General features: G+C 46.7%; 1 protein-coding gene across 2 annotated transcripts in view; it reads left to right on the top strand.

Moving 5' to 3' along the window:
- PLBD1 (phospholipase B domain containing 1) overlaps positions 1-20,062 on the top strand; it is a 386,856-nt gene that overhangs the window by 336,801 nt on the left and 29,993 nt on the right. Inside the window, exons 10-11 of one of the 2 annotated variants that reach the window (XM_078641128.1) lie at positions 6,499-6,684; positions 10,200-10,306. In XM_078641128.1, the coding sequence (XP_078497254.1) occupies positions 6,499-6,684; positions 10,200-10,306 (293 nt within the window). Of the gene's footprint in view, positions 1-6,498; positions 6,685-10,199; positions 10,386-20,062 lie in introns of both variants that reach the window. The other variant, XM_078641133.1, reaches the window with a different exon arrangement.

The raw sequence follows: 20,062 nt of genomic DNA on the forward strand, positions 1-20,062 counted from the left end.
AGAGGTAGTTCGTCACGTCTTTCAGACGTGGGGGACTCCTCAGGTGGACCTGTTCGCCACTCGCGAGAATGCTCACTGCCCGTCATTCTGCAGCCTCCAGTTTCCGATGCAGGGAGCCTTGGGGGACACGTTTCAGATGAGTTGGGACTCGCAACTCCTTTACGCGTTTCCTCCCATACCTTTGATTCCTCGGGTTCTGAGGAAGATACGCCAAGACCGGGCCCAAGTCATATTGATCGCCCCGGATTGGCCAAGAAGGGTATGGTATACAGATCTTCTCCACCTCTCCTGGTGCCCGCCGCTCCGTCTCCCTCACAGGGCAGATCTCCTCTCCCAGATGGAGGGGCAGGTTCTATACCCCCACCTCCAGACCTTACACCTTCATGCCTGGAGATTGAGCGGGGCAACCTGATTTCCTTTTCTCTCCCGCACGATGTGGTGGATGTCATCTTATCGGCCAGGCGTGACTCCACCGAGTCCATTTATTCTTATAGATGGTCTAAATTTGTTGCTTGGTGCGGGGAGAAGTCTGTTGACCCTTTAAGGGCTCGTTTGTCCAATATACTTCAATTTGCACTTTCCTTGGCCCAGCAGGATTTTGCGGTGGCAACTATCAAAGGTTATTTGTCGGCCTTATCGGCTTTCCTTTGTTTGCCAGACCAGCCCTCTTTGTTTAAATCTCCAATTGCATTACGATTCATTAAGGGCCTTACCAATAAATTTCCTCCTACACCTTTTATTGTACCTCAATGGGACTTGAACCTTGTTCTTACGTTCTTGATGGGTTCTCCTTTTGAACCTTTACACACATGTCCTTTAAGACTTTTGTCTTTTAAGACTATTTTTCTGGTGGCAATTACCTCGGAAAGGAGGGTAAGTGAGCTTCAAGCTCTTAGTTTGAAGCCCCCATTTTTATCCATTCATGCTGAAAGAATGGTTCTCAGGGCCAGGGCTGCTTTTCTGCCTAAAGTGGTAACTCCTTTCCATCTGGGGCAGTCCGTTACCCTCCCTACCTTTTATCCTCCCCCTCACCCTTTCAAGGAGGAGGAGAGACTACACCGCTTGGACCCGAAGAGGGCGGTGAGATTTTACCTGGACAGGACACGAGAGTTCAGGTTGGATGACCAGCTGTTTGTTGGTTTTGCTGGCTGCAAGAAGGGGAAGGCGGTGTACCATTGCACGCTCTCGAGATGGATTATCCTCTGCATTAAGATCTGCTACGCCCTGGCGGGTAAGGAACCTCCAGAAGATATAAGGGCTCACTCTACTAGAGCAAAGTCATCAACATCTGCTTTGTCTAGGGGTGTACCTGTTGAGGACATTTGTAGAGCGGCGACTTGGGCCTCCCTCCACACTTTCACGAAGCATTACTGCTTGGATACCGAAGTGAGGAGGGAGGGCCACTTTGCGTGCGCTGTCCTCCAGGATTTTATGGTATAGGAGAGTGGACACCCTCCTCCGGGAGTGGGGACTGCTTTGGGACTCTATTCACAAGGTGAGGAATCCACTGGCAGATGTATCTATCAGAAGAACAAGTTACTTACCTTCGGTAACGCTTTTTCTGGTAGATACAAGATCTGCCTGTGGATTCCTCACTGACCCACCCGCCTCCCCGTTGTCCACTCTTCTATACTTGAGTTGTTGTATTGTATATATTTTTATTGTCAAAGGAAATGTTTATTACGTTTTTAATTTCCTGCATTGGTTTCACACTGTGTGTGTTATCTTGACATTTGTATACTGTGTATATTTCTGCTGTCATCGGTCAATCCGTGTGCCTCGAAGGCACGGAAAAAAGGGCGGAACTGATGTCATCACGCCGGCGTGGGCCTCTGTGACGCCGTCCACGTCGGCGCGAAGCTACAAAAAGAATTTCTGAATGTTGCTGATGCAGGGGGATATTCACAAGGTGAGGAACCCACAGGCAGATATTGTATCTACCAGAAAAAGCGTTACCGAAGGTAAGTAACTTGTTCTTCTTAACCAGAATGCAGCACTTTTAAAAGAATATACTGGTACTTCTCAGATGCAGCAAGTACTCTGAGACAGTGAAAACCAGCACTTTGATATGTTCAGTTTCCGCACTGGGTGAAAATCTGCCCCATTCCTAGAGCTCTAAAATTACGACAACAGCTTCACACAGAGTAATGCAGAGGTAGCAGCTATTTTACGGCTGCACAGCGACACCTAGTGACGTGTGTGCCGCGTGCAACCATTAAGAAGCCTTGATTATTTCCTTTTTTGAGGGAGACCCTTTTTAGCGGCCAAATCAGCAAATATCGCGGCCATCGCGCTAATCTGCAGATTTCGTGATTTTTTCGTGAATCACGAAATGCTGGAGGGTCTGCCTGTGGGACGCCGCAGATGATCTCGTGGTTTTTGAGCGGAAGGGTGGGAGGCGGACGCTCTGGGTTCTGCCGGAGAGGAAGGAATTGGTCCAGGCCAGGACCTTCTCTTGAATTCCGGCGTCATGGAGGCGTGCTGATAGGGTTCGGTGGCAGACTGTGTCAAAGGCTGCTGATAGGTCCAGGAGGCTGCTTCTCCTTTGTCCATCAGGATCCAGATGTCGTCAGTGGCGGCGATGAGGGCGGTCTCGGTGCTGTGGTTGCTGCGAAAACCGGATTGGGAAGGGTCCAGGATGTTGTTGTCTTCGAGGTAGCGGGTTAGCTGTTTGTTGACAATCTTCTCTGTCACTTTTGCCGGGAACAGGAGCAGGGAGATAGGCCGGAAATCCTTGAGGTCTTTGGGGTCCGCCTTGGGCTTCTTCAGAAGGGCGTTGATCTCGGCGTGCTTCCAGCTTTCCGGTAAGGTTGCTGTCTCGAAGGAGCTGTTGATTGTTTTCCGGAGGTGGGGCGCGATGGTTGTGCTGGCTTTGTTGAAGACGTGGTGAGGGCAGGGGTCGGATGGGGATCCGGAGTGGATGGAGTTCATGGTTTTGATGGTGTCTTCGTCGCTGACTAGGGACCAGCCGGTCAGGCGGCTGGTGCGGGTGGTGGTCGCAGGGGTGGTGGACTCGGTGGTTGGTGCGGGGGTGTCGGAGTTGAAGCTGTCGTGGATGTCGGCGATCTTGTGGTGAAAGAAGGTGGCCAGGGAGTTGCACAGGTTTTGTGATGGTGGGATGTCGTTGGTGTTGGAGAGTACTTTCACGATGCTGAAGAGCTCTTTGGTGTTGTGTGTGTTGTTGTCTAAGCGGTCCTTAAAGGCGGTCCTCTTGGCTTTCCTGATGAGTTGGTGGTGTCTGCGTGTGGCGTTCTTGTGGGCTGTGTGGCTGTCTGGTGTTCGGTTGTGGAGCCATTTCTTCTCCTGCTTCCGACAGGTGCGCTTGGAGATCCGGAGGTCTTCGGTAAACCAGGCGACTTTCTTGTTGGTGTGGTTGGTTGTGAAGGTCTTGAGAGGGGCGAGGGTGTTGGCGCAGTCGTTGATCCACTGTTTGAGGTTGGTAGCAGCGGTGTCTGGGTCGGTGGGGTCGGCGGGTGGTCTCAGGGCGAGGGTTGTAGTCAGCTGGTCCTTGGTGACCTTGCCCCAGCAGCGGCGTGGTAGCTGTTGGGTGCGGTGGTGTGTGGTGGGTTTCCTGAAGGTGAAGTGGACGCATCTGTGGTCGGTCCAGTGGGGTTCGGTGGTGTGGTTGAAGGAGACGTGGGGGCTTGTGGAGAAGATGGGGTTCGGCGTGGATGTGTGTCGTCACAAGCTTTTTGAGTCCGAGGTTGTCGATCAGGGCGGTGAAGTTGGCGTCGTTGTTGTTCTCGAGGTGGAAGTTCAGGTCCCCGAGGAGGATGTAGTCCGTGGAGGCGAGGGCGTGGGTGCTGACTAGGTCGGCAATGGTGTCGCTGAACTGAGGTCGGGGTCCGGGTGGTCTGTAGACGAGTGTTCCTCTGAGGGTCGTGTTGGGGTCGGTGTGGATCTGGAAGTGCATGTGCTCGGCGGTGATGAGGGTGTCGTCGGTGTTGGTAGAGACTCTGAGGGTGTCCTTGTGGATAATGGCGGTTCCCCCTCCTACTCCGTTGGTGCGATCTCTGCGGGAGATCTTGTAGCCCTGTGGGATGGCTAAGGCAATGTCGGGTGCTGAGGTGGCGTTCTGCCAGGTCTCCGTCAGGAAGGCGACGTCGGGGCGGTGGAGTCTAGGAGGTCCCAGAGTTCGATGGCGTGCTTGGGAGCGGACCGGGTGTTGAAGAGGATGTAGCGGAGGTGGTTGGGTTCTCTGGCTGGTGGTTTGGTGGGCTGGATGCTGGTGAATCTGCAGTTCCGGCAGGCGAAGGGTCCTAGGGTGTGCTTCGGGGTGGCCCGGTAGCAGGGGTGGCCTTGTCTGGTGTTGAGTGTGTGGAGGGTGCTGGAGTCGTAGTGCAGTCTGGTGTTGCAGGGGCCGCGGGATCCTGGCGCTGGGCGCGGTCCAGGCGCGGACGGGCGCAGACGGGCTAGCCAGCGGCGCGTCCGCTGGGCTTCCGCGCGGTGACCTCCATAAGAGGCGAAGTGGGAGGGAGGGGCAGCTGGGAGGCGGGAGCGGGGCAGCCAATGGGCGAGGGACACAAAGGCAAAAGGGGGCGGAGCCGCAGGGGAGCAGCGGCGGGAAGCGGGGGGGGCACAGAGGGCAGTGGCGCGAAAAAGGAGCGCCTAGGAACAGACAGAAGGAAATAAGTAAAAATGACAAAACGCAAAATGACAAGCTGGGAAAAAACAATTTGAGGCACAGTGAGAGTAATAGTAACAGTTACCAGGGGCGGCGAACCCTTTGCAGCGGCGGCAGCATAGTAGTATATCTCAATACTGGGAACGGGTGAACCTGAGCTATACAGATGCTCATATGTCCAACTCCTCATCTAATAATACTCTATTCTTCTGGAATGGTCCCTCCCAAATTTGCAGGAATTGTATTTTTTAGGATAAACTCTGAACAACTATGCATAGTTCATCTCTGGCTGGACTCTAATCTGCCTTCGGTTGGTCCTTGATGGAATCAATTTTCCAATGTAAGTGGGTGGGAGTCAGCAGCGGATCCTCTGTTAGGGTGGAGGAGCTTCACCCCACTGCTAAAAAAGGTTGCAAAGTTGAACAATAAAATGGCAATAAAATTAATTTATTTCCATTTTATTTTTCACTGCTCCCGAGCCGAAGGTGGGGCCATTCCTGCAGATTTGGCAGCAGGGGAGGAGAAGTACATGCTTCCGTTTAAAGTGCGCATGTCAATTAGGTCGGCTGTCTTGAGACGGGCAGCATGACATGCACACTTTAAACTTCTCCAACTCATGCTGTCTTAGACAGCTGGGTGGAGAGCAGGCACAGGCCCCCAGTGCCTGAGGGAGCGTCTTGTCAGTTAGTTCCAACCAATCCTGGCACTTCTTTCATGCTGCTTAACATTATCAGCAGCAAGAGAGAAACATCTGGAGTGGTTAAGGGTGTTGGCTCTGAAACCACATGCTCCCCGACTTAAGAACACTGGGAAGAACCATATGAGGTGAGACAGTGGACAAGACTTTTATCTTTAATTATATAACCCACTGACAGACCTGTGAGAAACTCTCACTGTATTCAGCCTTAACCCCAGATCTCTCAGTCATGGTCCGTTATAAACACTGTTTATAACGAGCCATGATTGACAGCTTGGGCATTGACCCTAAAGGCATTCTCACTGTCTCAAAGTGCCTGACTGTGAATCAAAACGATTTATTGTTTGTCTCACCAACTATGCATGTCACCAGCCGCCACTGGTTGGAGCCATCTGTCATCCATGGCTACCTGGAATGGGAGCGCCTGAATGGAATCTTATAACTACTAGTTTATGGGAGAACCAGGAATTGTGCTAGGTACTGCAGCTTCAAGTGGTTTCTCTCGCTCGTAGCTTATTCTTTATTTCTCCCTGGTTTACTTTTCGTATTTATTGACTGTTTCATTGTAATATTGTTGAAGTGGTGTGTGTATCACTGGTGCATCATCCATGTATTCTTTTTTCCTTTCAAACAACAAATAAAAAGAAGAAAAATGCGTAGGTCTTTTTACAACATCAATAATTATATTCTCCTTGTAACCTGAGCATTTGTAAAGCCACACATTAGAATGAGTTATTTGAGGAGGGACAGTGGGATTCCTGTTTGATTACTACAGTCTAGCCTGTTTTGGAAAATAGCCTTGTTTCCCAGTCTCAGAAGAACGTCTTCAAGCTCTAGTTAAAGAAACACTAAAACCAAATAGTGAGAATCTTGCAAATACACTAGCTTGCTCTCACTCTGTGGCCCGTCTGCCCCTGGCTACCGATTCCTTATGCTACAGTGTGCTGCCCAGTAAAGAAAAGCAGACAACAGACCTTATAGCTACTGCAAGATACTTTAGAGGTTCTGTTGTCTGCCTTGCAGGTCCAGAGAGATATGCCTCCATTATCATATTAAAATAAGATCATAGAGTGTATTTGGAGCGTTTTGCAAGCAAGATGCAATTCCCCCTGAATTGAAACATTTCTGATCTGTACATGTGACCTTGCAACATCTGTTCATCTTCTTTTACTCCTAGGCTACTGGCCTTCGTACAACATCCCATTTCATGAAGTTATCTATGAGATGAGTGGCTACCCAGATATGGTTCAGAGATATGGTGTTGATCTGTCCTATGACCTGGCCCCTCGCGCCAAGATCTTCCGCCGTGATCAGGGATTGGTGACTGACATTGAGTCCCTAAAGCGCATCATGAGATACAACAGTATGTGAAATGTTTCATAGTCGCATGTGGGTCTCTTACGTTTTAAGTTATTTTCCCCTTCTCTTCCTTTATAAATATGTTGTCTGTCACAGAGGCTTCATCCTTATGCTTCTGAATATTTATGCTTCTGAATAAATCTCTCTAATCCTACTGTTTCCCTACAAGGCATTTCTCTGTAATACTGTATTGCTTCGCACTCCCATATAATAGAGAATACCACCCTCCCACACGGAAACACAACAAAGCAATAAAAACAACACAACACCACCTGGAAAGGGATTTCACTTTATAAAATGAAACCAATCAAAGACCGTATTCAGAATAAGGCTTGGGGTTTTATTTATGCAATGCTCTTAACAGAAAGGCTTTCCTAGATGCAGATGTCAAATGAACAACATTCAAATGTGTGTGTGTGTGTACATATATATATATATATATATATATATATATATATATATATATATATATATATATATATATATATATGTGTGTGTGTATAAGCAATAATAACACACTCATAAGTTTAAATGCATAGAATAAAACACATGAAATGCAAGCAGATAAAAAATATAATATACAACTCAAGCAGATAATACTGGACATCATGCAAGAAATCAGAAAGATATATACACTAAATACATCAGATGATTAACTTGGATGTGCACATAGACACTCACACATCACAAAGTCAATACTAAAAAAAAACACCTCAGGTGATTATAGCCACTGGAAACTTGAATGTGCACACAGTCACACATCACAATAGCTGTTATAGCCATTGGAAATTTGAATGTGCACACAGATAGTCACACCTCACACTGGTAATAATAAAAAATAAAACACATCACAGGTGCAAACTTCATCTTGGCCCACTCCAGACTGGGGGATACACAGCCGGGGTCAAGAGACTCAGCAACCAGATTGGTGCACTGAAGACGCGTCCGCCGTTCAGGCTCAGATCCCAGTTTCTAAGTCAACAAACTCCAGCTTCAGTCTCAAAACACACTAGAAGGTTCTGAGAGGCTTTCCTCTGCGCCAAGGAAACTTACTGGAATTGGCCACTTTCCATGCAAGCATTCCAAAGGCAAAGGAGTTCTCACATCCCTTCTCTATTCTCTCATGTTCCAGCCTTTATCTTAATGAAGCTTACGCAAGTCTCTGGCAGTACAGTCAAAAAAACAACCTTGAACGTGAATAACCTAAACAACTTGAGCAATCTGGGTGCCTGCCTGTGCGCATAAAAAGTGCAAGCTATACAGTGTCAGATCTCAAGATGGCATGAGGGCTTGTCAAAGCCAATAGTAAGAACTTCATAATACTTCCCAGTGTACAACACAATGCACATTTGTGCACCACTGCCTATAGCATTACACACTTCATTTCCCAGTTTACAACACAATGCACATTTGAGCACCACTACTTATAACACTGCACTTCGCGACCAAGAAGTACATTCTACATCTCTCTCTCTCTCTCTCTCTCTCTCTCTCTCTCTCTCTGGTTTTCTAATGCACATCCCCACGTTCTGTTCTTGGCAAGGCTGTTCTACTCTGTGAAAGTGCCCACTCTAAAACTACAAGATTACACAAAAGACATCTTGAAGGATAAAAAGCACATGCAGGGGAAAAATGATGTCGTACAGTCAGGCTAGGGTAAAATAAAACCGCAAAAGTCAATTAAAAATTTTTTATTCAAAGGTTATCTAGAGGTTCAAAACATAGGTGAGCCTCTAGCACTACAAATTTACCCTACATGTAACGATGGCTATACAGACAGTTGGAAACAAACAGAGAGAGGAGATTGAAAGGAGGAAAAGGGAATGTCTTTTGGGAAGAAATAGGAGGTATGGCCTCACAGTGGGAGATTTTAGAGAGCATGCATAGGATCCAAGGTGGAATATCTGGGTGTTTGAAAAGCAGGGGGAGGATAACAACTGGAGAAGAAGTACAAGGCAGAGCTTCTCAAAGGAGGGAGGGCTGGAGTAATAGAGCAATACGTGACTAAAAGGTTTGAGATTTGAATGTAAAGTACAGATGGTGAACTGGGAATTTCTCAGAAAGAGCCCCCTAATACGAAACTTAGCACCTGTAATATCATTATAACTAATTAAATTACTTTTAAGTATATTTCTCAGTGAAAAATATTCTACTTACTAAACCTCATTACCCCATAATCAGGCTCAGGGACGGACTCGCCATATCGGGCACTGTGCGTTTCCTCGGTGGGCCGCTAGGGTGGGGGCTGGTTTTGAGCTCCTAGTGGGCCGTTTTTGTTACCGGGGTCGGCAATATCAGCCCCCTGTAACAAAATCGGACAAAACCGGCCCTCGCAAACTGTTCGGCTGCACTCCCCCTCACCCCGGGGGGTGGCTGAGCAGGGTGCCAGGGCCGGTTTCAGTTTCCAGTCCGGACCTGGTCATTCTTCTCACCATACCAAGCACAGCCAGGATTATGCCAGTAGAAGGTGGTATGTTGTTGTGGATTTTGTCACTGTGCTGAGAAAGGCAAGCATTAGGCTAGTCTTGAGTATCCATCATGTCAGAGAAGCTAGTGGGCACCGAATGTTATTGGTGCGTGCAGGTGGCAGCGGTTAGGTGATTAATGTATAGGGACACTGTCATTCCAGAATTAAATGACCAGGCACACACAAACTCAGTCTTTTACTAAACACGCGTACACACCACACTCTTCCAACCCAAACCCACCAGAATCTCTGGTCCAGTCAGCAGCTGCTCTATCTTGCGCCTTATGCACCTTGCTCCCGGCAGCAGTGTGGGCATGTATTTCAATGGCAGTGTGTAGGGTGTGCAACGCATCCATTCGCCGTGCCTCTGGTCCATGTTGCATCATGTGGGTAGAGCCATGTGGGAGAAGCAAAACATGTGATGGAGAGAAGGGCATATGTGATAGTCTCGGCAATCTACTACAAGCATTAACGCTCCCAAAACGCAGACACTTGATGGCCCTTTCAGTCTGTCACACTTTCATAATGTGAACTTATCATTTGCTGCCATTGTCAAGGTCGGGGGTTGTGCAGTGCTGCTTCCTATTGTGTGCAGGTGAAGGTCCCACATGCTCTCATGCTGAGTGACAGCAGGCATTTCTTGTGGGGTTCTTCCCCATTAACCTTAAGTGCAGAATAACACCCTCCCAATGTGAGCCACTCTTTGCTCTAGCCCACCCTCTCCTTGTGAGCCTTTTTGCTGAAGCTCCACCTCCCCATGTTAGACTTTTTACTCGCACTTACCCTTTTCGTGTGAAACTCCCAGTATTGCTGCTCCCACGCTCTATTTGTTGGAGCTCATACCCTCCATGTGAGTCTATTTTCCCTTTTTTACTATATCCATGTGATACTTTTTCTTCTCTTCAGCTCAACTTCCTTAAGGTTGCCCCTTTACTCGTGTCTTTACTCGCAGTCTTAGTTTGACCTGTATATGATTAGCACTACTTTTTCTTTGGAAATTACTGGACAGTCTTTCATTTAGTCCCTCAGAGCTGTTTTCCTATTTCTTACAGACTACAGGAAGGACCCTTACACAGAATTTGATCCCTGCAACACCATCTGCTGCCGTGAAGACCTAAACCCCTCGCTGCCAATCCCTGGAGGATGCTATGATACAAAGGTTGAAAATGTGGTGCTAAGGTCTTGCACAGCTGACAACTGGATAATCTATGAACCTTTTACTGTATCTCAGTTATAAGGTTAGGTTTCTAATTGCAGTGCACATTGACAGTTGAACAGGAATTGCCACTCAGTTCTTCCAGACCTTAAAGCGCACCAACTGTTATAAGGATTGGTTAATGGTGGATGGAGAACAGAGCATTCTAGTTACATGGGTCCATGAATGAATATCTCACCCATTCAGATTTGGTCTTTTGTTCTGTTATATGGTGTACCACAAATGTTAAAATGCACAAAACCTCTGGTTTGAATAAGCTACTAATGCAAGGTCCTGAGAAGCTCGAGAGCTTTGGAAGGGCGCTTAAGCTGCAGAAGAAATAGGATTTTTTTATTTTTTTTTATAGTCTGAATGGGGTTCAAGGACTTGTAGCACTTTAAAAGTGAAGAGCACATTTGCATACTAAAAAGCTGTGGGAGTATAATGTCGAAAAGACATTGTACTTGTGAGAGAAGTTTGCAGATACAGGAATCCTATGAAATCTTAATGAGAAAATGTGCATATAAGTTGGGAAGAAAAATAAAAGTAAGTAAAACATGTTGAGGGAGACAACCAACCAATGAGAAAGATCAGGGCTATTGTAGAGAGCTAGCAGTGGTCATAATAGAGACTGTTTATATTAAAATAGAATAGTAAGTAAGACAAAGAGGAAGAGGATGGGGTATGAGAGAAGCAAGAAAGTTGCATACAAATGAAAAAGTTACGATTGTGATATCTTTGAAGTGGTGCCAACCTATGTAACAAGGCAAATAATGAGATTTGTGCACAGCAACTTGTAAACTTTACAGTTGGTATAGTAATGTGTACTAATGTGTGGGTAATACAGGGACAGGTTTATGCAGCAGGGTTTTCTGCTTTCTATATAGGGGTGTTGATTCTAGTCAGGCCGGGGATCCCCATAGAAGTCAGAAAGACACATATCTATACTTCTATAATAAAGGAAGAACTTTCAGCCTTTGAGGTGGGTAATCTCGGGAACCACAGCGCCAATCCACACACCCGATACACCGTTGGAATCATCAGGGTGTGTAGATGGTTATATAAATAAAAAAAAAACCTTATTTAAAAAAATTACAGTAAAAAAAAAAAGTAGTCCCTCCGAAGTAGCGCCGGCCGCGACGTGCGTGCTCACGTCAGGAGCGCGACGAGGAGCGGCGTCCAGGAGCGCGACGAGGAGCGGCGGACATGGCGCGGGGGAGGAGCGGTGACGTGAGGAGCAGCGGACAGGCCAGCGGCGGGGCGAGCAGCGGACACAGCGGACAGGCCAGCGGCGGTGCGAGCAGCGGACAGGCGGGAGGAGCGGCGGCTCAGGTAAGGGGACCCATGTCGGGGCAGGCGGGGGTCGGGGCAGGCGGGGAACGGGCCGGGCGGGGGCCCGGGCTGCTGCACAATGTCGGGGCGGGCGGGGAAGCCTGTTGCACCCGGACAAGGTCGGGATGGGCTGCTAGTTGATGATAAAGGCCGCTATGTCATCTAATCAGGGAGACTCAGTGGGCTCTGAATACTGATTGGTAGCATTTACACCCCGAATGTGCAACAGGCACAGTTTTTTGCTCCCCTCACCCAAGTCCTCTCGCATGAGATACCAATACAGCAGGGGTAACGATAACTGTTATGCAGATGTTGCTCTTGATAGATCCACCGGTCCTCTGGTGGATTCACCCATGGTGTGACCAGTGCAAAGTTTCTGAGACTGGCTGGGACACTGGGACCTCATGAATCTGTGGATAGAGCAGAACCAACCCAAAACCCAAGACAAAGGTAGTACTCCTTCTACTTCCCGTTGCAAGACTTATATGTTCTCTTAAACCAGATAGTGGTCTCCGTGGAACTTGCAGGTCAGGTCACACGCACTAAATACCTGGGCTGCATGCTCTCTGACCAGAACCCATTACTGATGGAGGACCTTTGGGGAGGGTGTACGATGTCTATCCCTACCTCGACACTGTCATCCAATTATCTACACAAACCCACCTTTAGGGACCCCCGGAACGGACTGATTGCAGACGGTTACCACTAATAAGCACACTGCTTCCCATACAGACAACAAATGGGACACCTTTAAAGTGTAATTGGGGGCATTGCTTCAGTCAATCAGAGGGCATGGAGCGCTCACTCCAGTCTGAATTATCCACCCTGGGAGATATTATTCGATGCTTAGAAACCAAGGCTCATGACTGCTCTGAGATCATATCGTCCCTGAGGGGGGAATGGAAGAAGCACCCTTCATGCTAGAAAAGCTTCGATCCTTGATTAGGTGTGACTACCTAACCACCACTCATACGGAAGGTGGGTGAATGGGTAAGCTGCTGGCATGACTGATTCGTCAAGTGGCACCCTATTACACAAATCGCCAGGCTAGCAGGAGAGATGGTCTTGTCTCAAAAAGACATTAATGATGTGTTCATGGATCATTATAGGGACCTGTATGAGGATAGGGACCCCCACACTGTAGGAGACTCTGAACTTCTTGCTGAACAGGATGGCCTTGCCACAGCAGCCTGCAGAGGACAGGGAAGTACTTCGTGCCCCCATCTCAGAGCCTGAAATTAGAGAAGCCAGTAAGGGCCTCACCTAGGGCTGATGGCCTCACTGACAAATTCTATGAGATCTTTACCACCTATCTAGTTACAAGACGAGCTGAAATGTACACTAATGCCTTAGACTGTGGGTACTTACCAGAAAAGAACAGAGAGGCTCTCATAGTGATGCTACGGATGCAGCAGCTAACCGCCCCTGTCTATGTTAAGCCTAGGCTATAAGATCCTTAGCAAGATCTAGACGATTCGGCTCCAGCCCTATCTTTCCACCCTTGTGAACAAGAACCAAAATAGCTTCATTCTCGAACGTAACACTTCTCATAACATCTGGTACTTCTACTGCATCTTTGATGAAACTGTTAGGGCCTGGTTCACCGAGGCACTTTTCTTCTGTATTGATATGCGAAAGGTCTTTGATTCCCTGCTGTGATATTATCTACAGGTGGTTATGACTCGTATGTACCTTGGTGAGAGCTAGAACAAATGGGCCACACTGCTGTACTAAACGTGCGGGCACGGATACTCACTGGCCGGTGCATCTCTGCCCCCTTCTGGATCTACTGAGGCACACAACAGGTTGCCCTCTCTCACACATGCTATTTGCAGTGAGATTCAAGCAATTTGCCTCTCTGTTATGTCTGAAGGGTTGGGACAGAGGAATTCCTTTACATGACAGAAAGCATGTGATCTCGCTATATGCTGATGACTTGCCTGTCTTCCTGAGAGAGGCCCGAACAGGTGTGCCATGGAGTGTTGGGGTGCTGGATGATATCTGGCTAGTCTCTAGCCTCTGTACAAACTGGAAGAAATCCTTTTCTTTCCCAGTATCTGCGGACTCTCAAAACCCCTGAGTCAGTGTGCGCCTTGAGATCCAGTGGGAGCCCAGCGTCCTTAAATATTTGGGGGTCAAGGTATAGCATGCTGAAGCAGATATTATAGAGGGTAACCTTGGAGGCATAATGCGAAGGCACATAGCATGTTCCTGGACACTACAAATTCTCATCATGGCTTCAACATCGCTGACAAAATTGGCAATATTGTCCAGAATACTCTACTACTTTGTGAACATACTATACTAGATACAGAAAGCATGAGTTAGATCACTCAAGGTTTTGCCTCAGGAAATCATTATGGATGGGCAGCGGACCCGAGTGCCGCTGTGCATGCTCCAGAGGCCCTTGACCAGGGGATGTCTAGGTGTCCCAGACTACGAGCTATACTATTTCACCGCAGAACTGCAGTGGATCGCCCTCTGGCTGGCAGGACTAAGTCTGGCTGAATTAGGAGACTTCCAGGACCCAATGTGATACCATAATGCTCCGGTTCAAGCTTTCGCTGGTCCACATGTTGAACCTTCCACATTGCTCTCCGGTGCTGGAGGCTTGCCGTCGTGTGGCGTTCACCCTGCTCTATGCACCACAACACCATTGGTGGGGTTACCAACCACCAGAGGAGGTTACTTTACCACCCGACAAATAATATTTTGATCGAAGGTGGGCTTGAAGACACTTGGGGACTGCTATTCCGAGGGCTCTTTCCGAACACTGGAGGAGTTGACTGCTGAAAATAATGTAGTAGGCAACCAATTGTGAACCTACGGGGCACTGGCCTTCACAATACTACACGTCCTTGGTGCTCAGGAACCCCAGAGCCCCTGTCCACAACCTTTTTCAGACTCTACTGACGTTTGGCTAGGGCAGTCACCTGGTCTCCTGGCTAAATTATAGAACCATGCTGGCCATGATTTATTTACTTACAGTTTTTGTAGAGTGTCTCAATCATCTCTAAGGGGATATCACTTCGCTAGCATAGCTTCCTGTCTTTTGTAGAAGCATTAGATAGCAAAGAAACCTGCGTCTTTGTCTTAAACAACCACCTTTTTTTATTTCTTTCTTAACCCCAAAAGGCCTTCAGTGAGACGCAGATCTAATGGTTGCTTGTTCCACTGTACAGCCACCAGATGCAAAAATGAACAGCCACCTGCTGTGACTTTTTTTTTAATTTGCCTTGGTTTTGCTAATGCAAGATTGTGGGATTTCAGATCACGTGTGGGTGTGTAAAATTCTACTGTAGCCTGCAGAATTATTGAACTCATTTTATACAGTGCTTTGTGCGCATGACAGAGTAGTTTAACCTTCGCTCTTTGGCGCATGGGCAACGAATATAGAGTTGCTAAACCTGCAGATGCAGAGCTATATCTGTCTTTATTGCAAATCAATCTGGCCTCTGTGTTTTGTGTTCCTTGAAGTCGTGAAAACAGATCGGCCATGCCTACTTATAGAGCATTCCCATAGTCCAGTCTACTTGTTTTCAGAGCCTGAACTCAGGTTTTTCTCCAATTAGTTGGGATCCAGTTGAAGAGTCTCCTTAGTAATTTTAAAGTGGTGAAACATTTGCCACAGGTGGCCTTCACTTGTTCTTGCATGGATAAAAAATTATCTACAGGAACTCCCAGATTTTTCGCTACCTTCTCGGGCTCTGGCGCAGCTCCCAATAGGGTTGGCCATCATGAGGAGATTTACCCAACCCACCTTTCCCCCGCCCCCGAAAAGTAGGATCCTCTACTCCACAGCGTTCCGTTTGAGGCAGTGGTCTGTCATACAGTTTGCAATCTCTGATTGGCAGTTTCACATTTTGTCTCTGGTGTCATCATAATTTTCATCCTGTACATATCATCACCTGTGTATCCTCTGCATAAGAACAGATGTTGAATCCCCACTTCTTTACAATCTTTGCTGGGGGAATGTACACATTAAAAGCGATGAACCATGTGGGGCTGCACATTTGGCTCTCTTCGGGGCATGATTTAAAAGAGCCAAGCTGTACTGTGAGTTCTGTTTGATGGGGAAATACTGGCACCCTCCCAGGAGCATATGAATGAAACTCACCAGACATAGCAGGTTTGCTCAGAAACAGAGTGAAATGTATTTATTGGTACCAAAAGCATGCATCATTGCTAATTAGCAAGAAAGAAGTCAGATCTGCCACCTTAGGGGCTCTCAGACCGCTTCTTCCCAGAGCGACAAGTTTCTAGGTGACACTGACACTTTATGTTGGGCCCTCATGGATCGTAAAAATGGTCTGGTCTGTCCTCTTCTTGACTGCTGTGCTGCTCAAGTCCTCTGGTGACAGATGGTCATCACTTTCTGGTACCGTCCTCTCAGTTATTGGGGTGCTGCCTTGCATCTTCTACCCTCAATCCATTCATGGCTTTGGTTCACCGTCTGTGGTCCAGTCCACCTAGAACTAAAAGAAACAGCTTTTATTTTTCTTGCAATGACCATGTATCCATAATCACTTTAGAAGTCTTGGCCATATTGCAGGCAGTACTAAAGTCCGAGCATTAGGCCATTTCAGGCCTGTTTCATCAGTTGTTTTTACTAATAATCTATGTTTAATTTTTTTTATTATTTATTTTGGAGTTCATTTACTCCTCCTGGCCTCAAGTTGGAGGGTGGTATGGGGTATGCATGTTGTACTTTATTCCCAAAAACAACCTCTTTAGCATAAATGTAGTCACTAAGGGATCTCCTTTTATCGCTATTTATGCCCTGGTGGGTCCCTAGACTCAGGGAGATGGCTTTACTGAAGTACTGTGCCTCAGTTGCTGCACCGTTCTTCCCTGTTGGATACACCTCCATTCATTTTGAAAACATATCCACCCACACCAGCAAATATTTAAATCCATTCACTGGGAAGCAACATGCATCTACACATTCATCCTTCCTTGTACAATATCAGAGGGTCCCTGCTCCAGTCTTGTAAGGGAAAGGAACATACTGCGTGGGGACACAGGCATCTCATCCTGGTAGGCTCATACTCTCTTCATTATTCGGCTTACATCCGTCATCAATCCTCCCTCTATGTTCCTCAGGTGTTGCAGACCATTGTGCTTCCTTTACATTAGCTTGCAACAATTGTCTCTGAATGAGCTGTATTTTTGGAATGCTTTATTCATTAGTCCCATCTGCACTGGCTGTAACATGCTTTCATTGAATGTTGTGTCAGCAATGGCATCACCTTTGGCTAACTTAGTATTAGCTCCTGTGTAGGCTTCACATTTTATTACAGCTATTGTGGTGTTATAATTGTATTGCTGTAAATAAGATCCTTACTAAAGGACCATTTTTAATAAGGTGCCCTGCTTCTGTTATGAATCTGTGATACTTCCACAGCTGGCCACAAATAAGCACTTCAAAGCATAATGTGAGTCAGTTTAAATGTTAACAGTTTTACCCTTGACTGGCATTCATGCTTTGTTACAGCATACAGCTCATCTTATTGGGTAGATGTTCCAAGTGGCAAAGCTGCACTTCAGCTATTGCTATAGCATACCCTGCTTTGTTAACAGTGTCTATCAGTCTGCTGGAGGAACCCTCAGTGTACCACTTCTATAGTCAGCCTTTTTTAATGGTGTCTAATCTTGGTGTGGTGTCGTTTTCTTCAATCTCAACACCAACTTACTTAGGGGTCATATCTTTTTCTAAGAGAATGGATCTCTTCAAAATAACCTATTGCAGGTAATAATTTTGCCAAATTAACAGGTGGGCATCTTACATGTAAAAATCTAAATGTTTCCAAGTTCACTTTTACTCCAACCTTTTTTTTTTTCTAACCCTGGAAAAAGTTTTAAGTCTGCCACTGTCGAGAGTAAATTTTCAACCTTTCTCATTATGGGAATATTTGAGAAGAATTGGTGAAAACCCTTAAACATGCAAGTCAGTAGGTTTGCACAGACTCAAAAGAGCATTCCAACCCTGGAACTATTGCTTATCACTAACTTCAGGCCCAGTATGTAGACCTGCAGAAACGTGGCAACATAAGGGAATTGCTAGTATTCAAACCCTACTATGGTATGAGCCCTGGCATAATCAGAGATGCTTATAACAAAACTTTTGTATAATGAGATTATAGCCATAATTTGCTGCAGCATTGCATGGCACAAAAGGGACAAGTGGAATAAAGTCTCCTGCAAGGGAAAAGTTGTTAGGCCAATTTCCTTCTCTCATGCACTAATGCGCTTCATTTTTTATATAAATTAAGGAAACATAGAGGTTCAGTACTGAAGATCAATAACCTATTCAAATGCAGCCATTCATATATGACATAACTACGCATATTTCAAAATGATTCCCTGTGTTCCAGTGCAACCAGCAAATCAGAAGCTCCACTATATTCTGGGAGGGTTTCTTTTTGTGGGTATAATCAATACCCCCTACTAGCATAGTGTCTCCTGAAAATGGATTTTATAAAACCCCCAAAGGGTCTAGCCATTTGTCAATATTTATTGACATAAAGTAACTTAGTTACTTATCAGTCACCTGCTTCACTACTTCTTATATGTGTAGGTACACATAAATTATTCTCTAACCCAGGCTCTCCTGCAGTGTACGCCACATATCAATTAGTGTATTGATACAGAGAATATTTTTAAAAACATTCTCTACAGTCCCCTGTCTATTTTAAATGCCAGTCAATGCCCCTTTTATTAATACTATGTGTTAAATACATTCTTGAAAGACTGAAAGGTCACTTGCAGCAAGGCAAGTTCGTTTTGTAGCTTACATCTCACTTACCAACTCATGACATCACAGTCCTCCAATATATCCCACTTCTGACACCATTCTGATGGGGAAATACTGGCATCCTCCCAGGAGCATATGAATGAAACTCACCAGACATAGCAGGTTTGCTCAGAAGTAGAGTGAAATTTATGTTCGAGGCATGTGGGCTGCTGAATTCATATCTGTGCATAGATCGCCGCCTAGTGTTGGGTACGGATGATTGCACTTTGTTGTCCTGGAAGAGTCTTCGAAGTATCACGAGATAGGTGACTCCTCCCCTGGACTACAGTGCGCATGGGCATCTTCTCCATCCTCAAATTGTTTTTTTCCGCCATTGGGTTCGGATGTTATTCCTCTACTCCAACTTCGGAATCAAAACTAACCTACTTTCTAAGGCCAAAAGGCATTCTAACTCGACGGTATTGTTCTCGTTCGGTACTTCTTGACTCGACCAAACTTTCCATCTCGAGCCGATCGTCGACGCGGGCCGTTGGGCCTTTTCGACACCACGTGGGATTGTTGTCGATGGAAAGGAGTGGAAACGCCCAGCGATGGTTCTCTGACCAACTTAAAGCGGATAAACTTGCTCTCCGCCAAGCTGAGCGTCGCTGGAGACGCAATTACGACCCCCAGCTTAGAATCATTTTCGAAGATTCTCTTAACCTTTTCGGTGCGACCGCGTTTCCCCCTCCGGTGCTGGGCGGTAATAGAAACGGGCGTGGTCATGACGGAACGGTTCCGTCATGAGCACAGCTCAACCGTAGCTCATGACGGAACCGTTCCGTCATGAGCATGGAAGGGGTTAATTCTTACAAAAATTCGATTCTGGCAGCCAAAACTGCCTATTTTTCTCATAAATTAATGGCTTCTAAGAATAAAACTAAAGACATCTTTGCCATTGTCAATGAGCTCTCCCTCCCTGACAGGGTCACACCCCAACCCCAACCAACCCAACTTTTATGTGACTCCCTCAACGTTTACTTTTCTGAAAAAAATTGCTATTATCAAAAAGAATATTCCTCCTCCTTCATCTCCTTTACCCCTTCCTCTTCCCCCTATGAACACCAGCAAGCTGACAGAGTTTCTGCCGATCACATTACAAGAATTCTCCTCCTTGCTCCAGAAAGTCAGTTCAGGCTCTCCCAATGACGTATGTCCACCTCAGATTCTGAGAGAGGCCTTTTTGGCCTGCCCAGGCCCCCCATTAGCCCTGCTCAATAATTCCTTAGCCATCGGAGTAGTACCCCGCTCCTTCAAACAGGCAGCGGTTCTGCCTATCTTGAAAAAGACTAATGCAGATCCTTCTATTTTAAGCAATTACAGACCCATTTCCCTTCTTCCCTATCTAGGAAAGATCTTGGAGACGTATGTCACCCGTTGCCTTAGTACATTCATCGAGAGCTCTTCCTTCCTGGATGCCCAACAAGCGGGTTTTAGACCCCTCCACTCCACCGAGGCGGTCATAGTGGCCGTCATGGATTCCCTCAGGAAGGGTGCAGACAAAAACATCTCTCAGGCCCTTGTCCTGTTGGACCTGTCGGCTGCTTTTGACACGGTCGATCATGCGATTCTGATCGACCGTGTCAATAACGCTG

Source organism: Lissotriton helveticus, chromosome 1_1, assembly GCF_964261635.1.
Source record: "Lissotriton helveticus chromosome 1_1, aLisHel1.1, whole genome shotgun sequence".
NCBI lineage: Eukaryota > Metazoa > Chordata > Amphibia > Caudata > Salamandridae > Lissotriton > Lissotriton helveticus.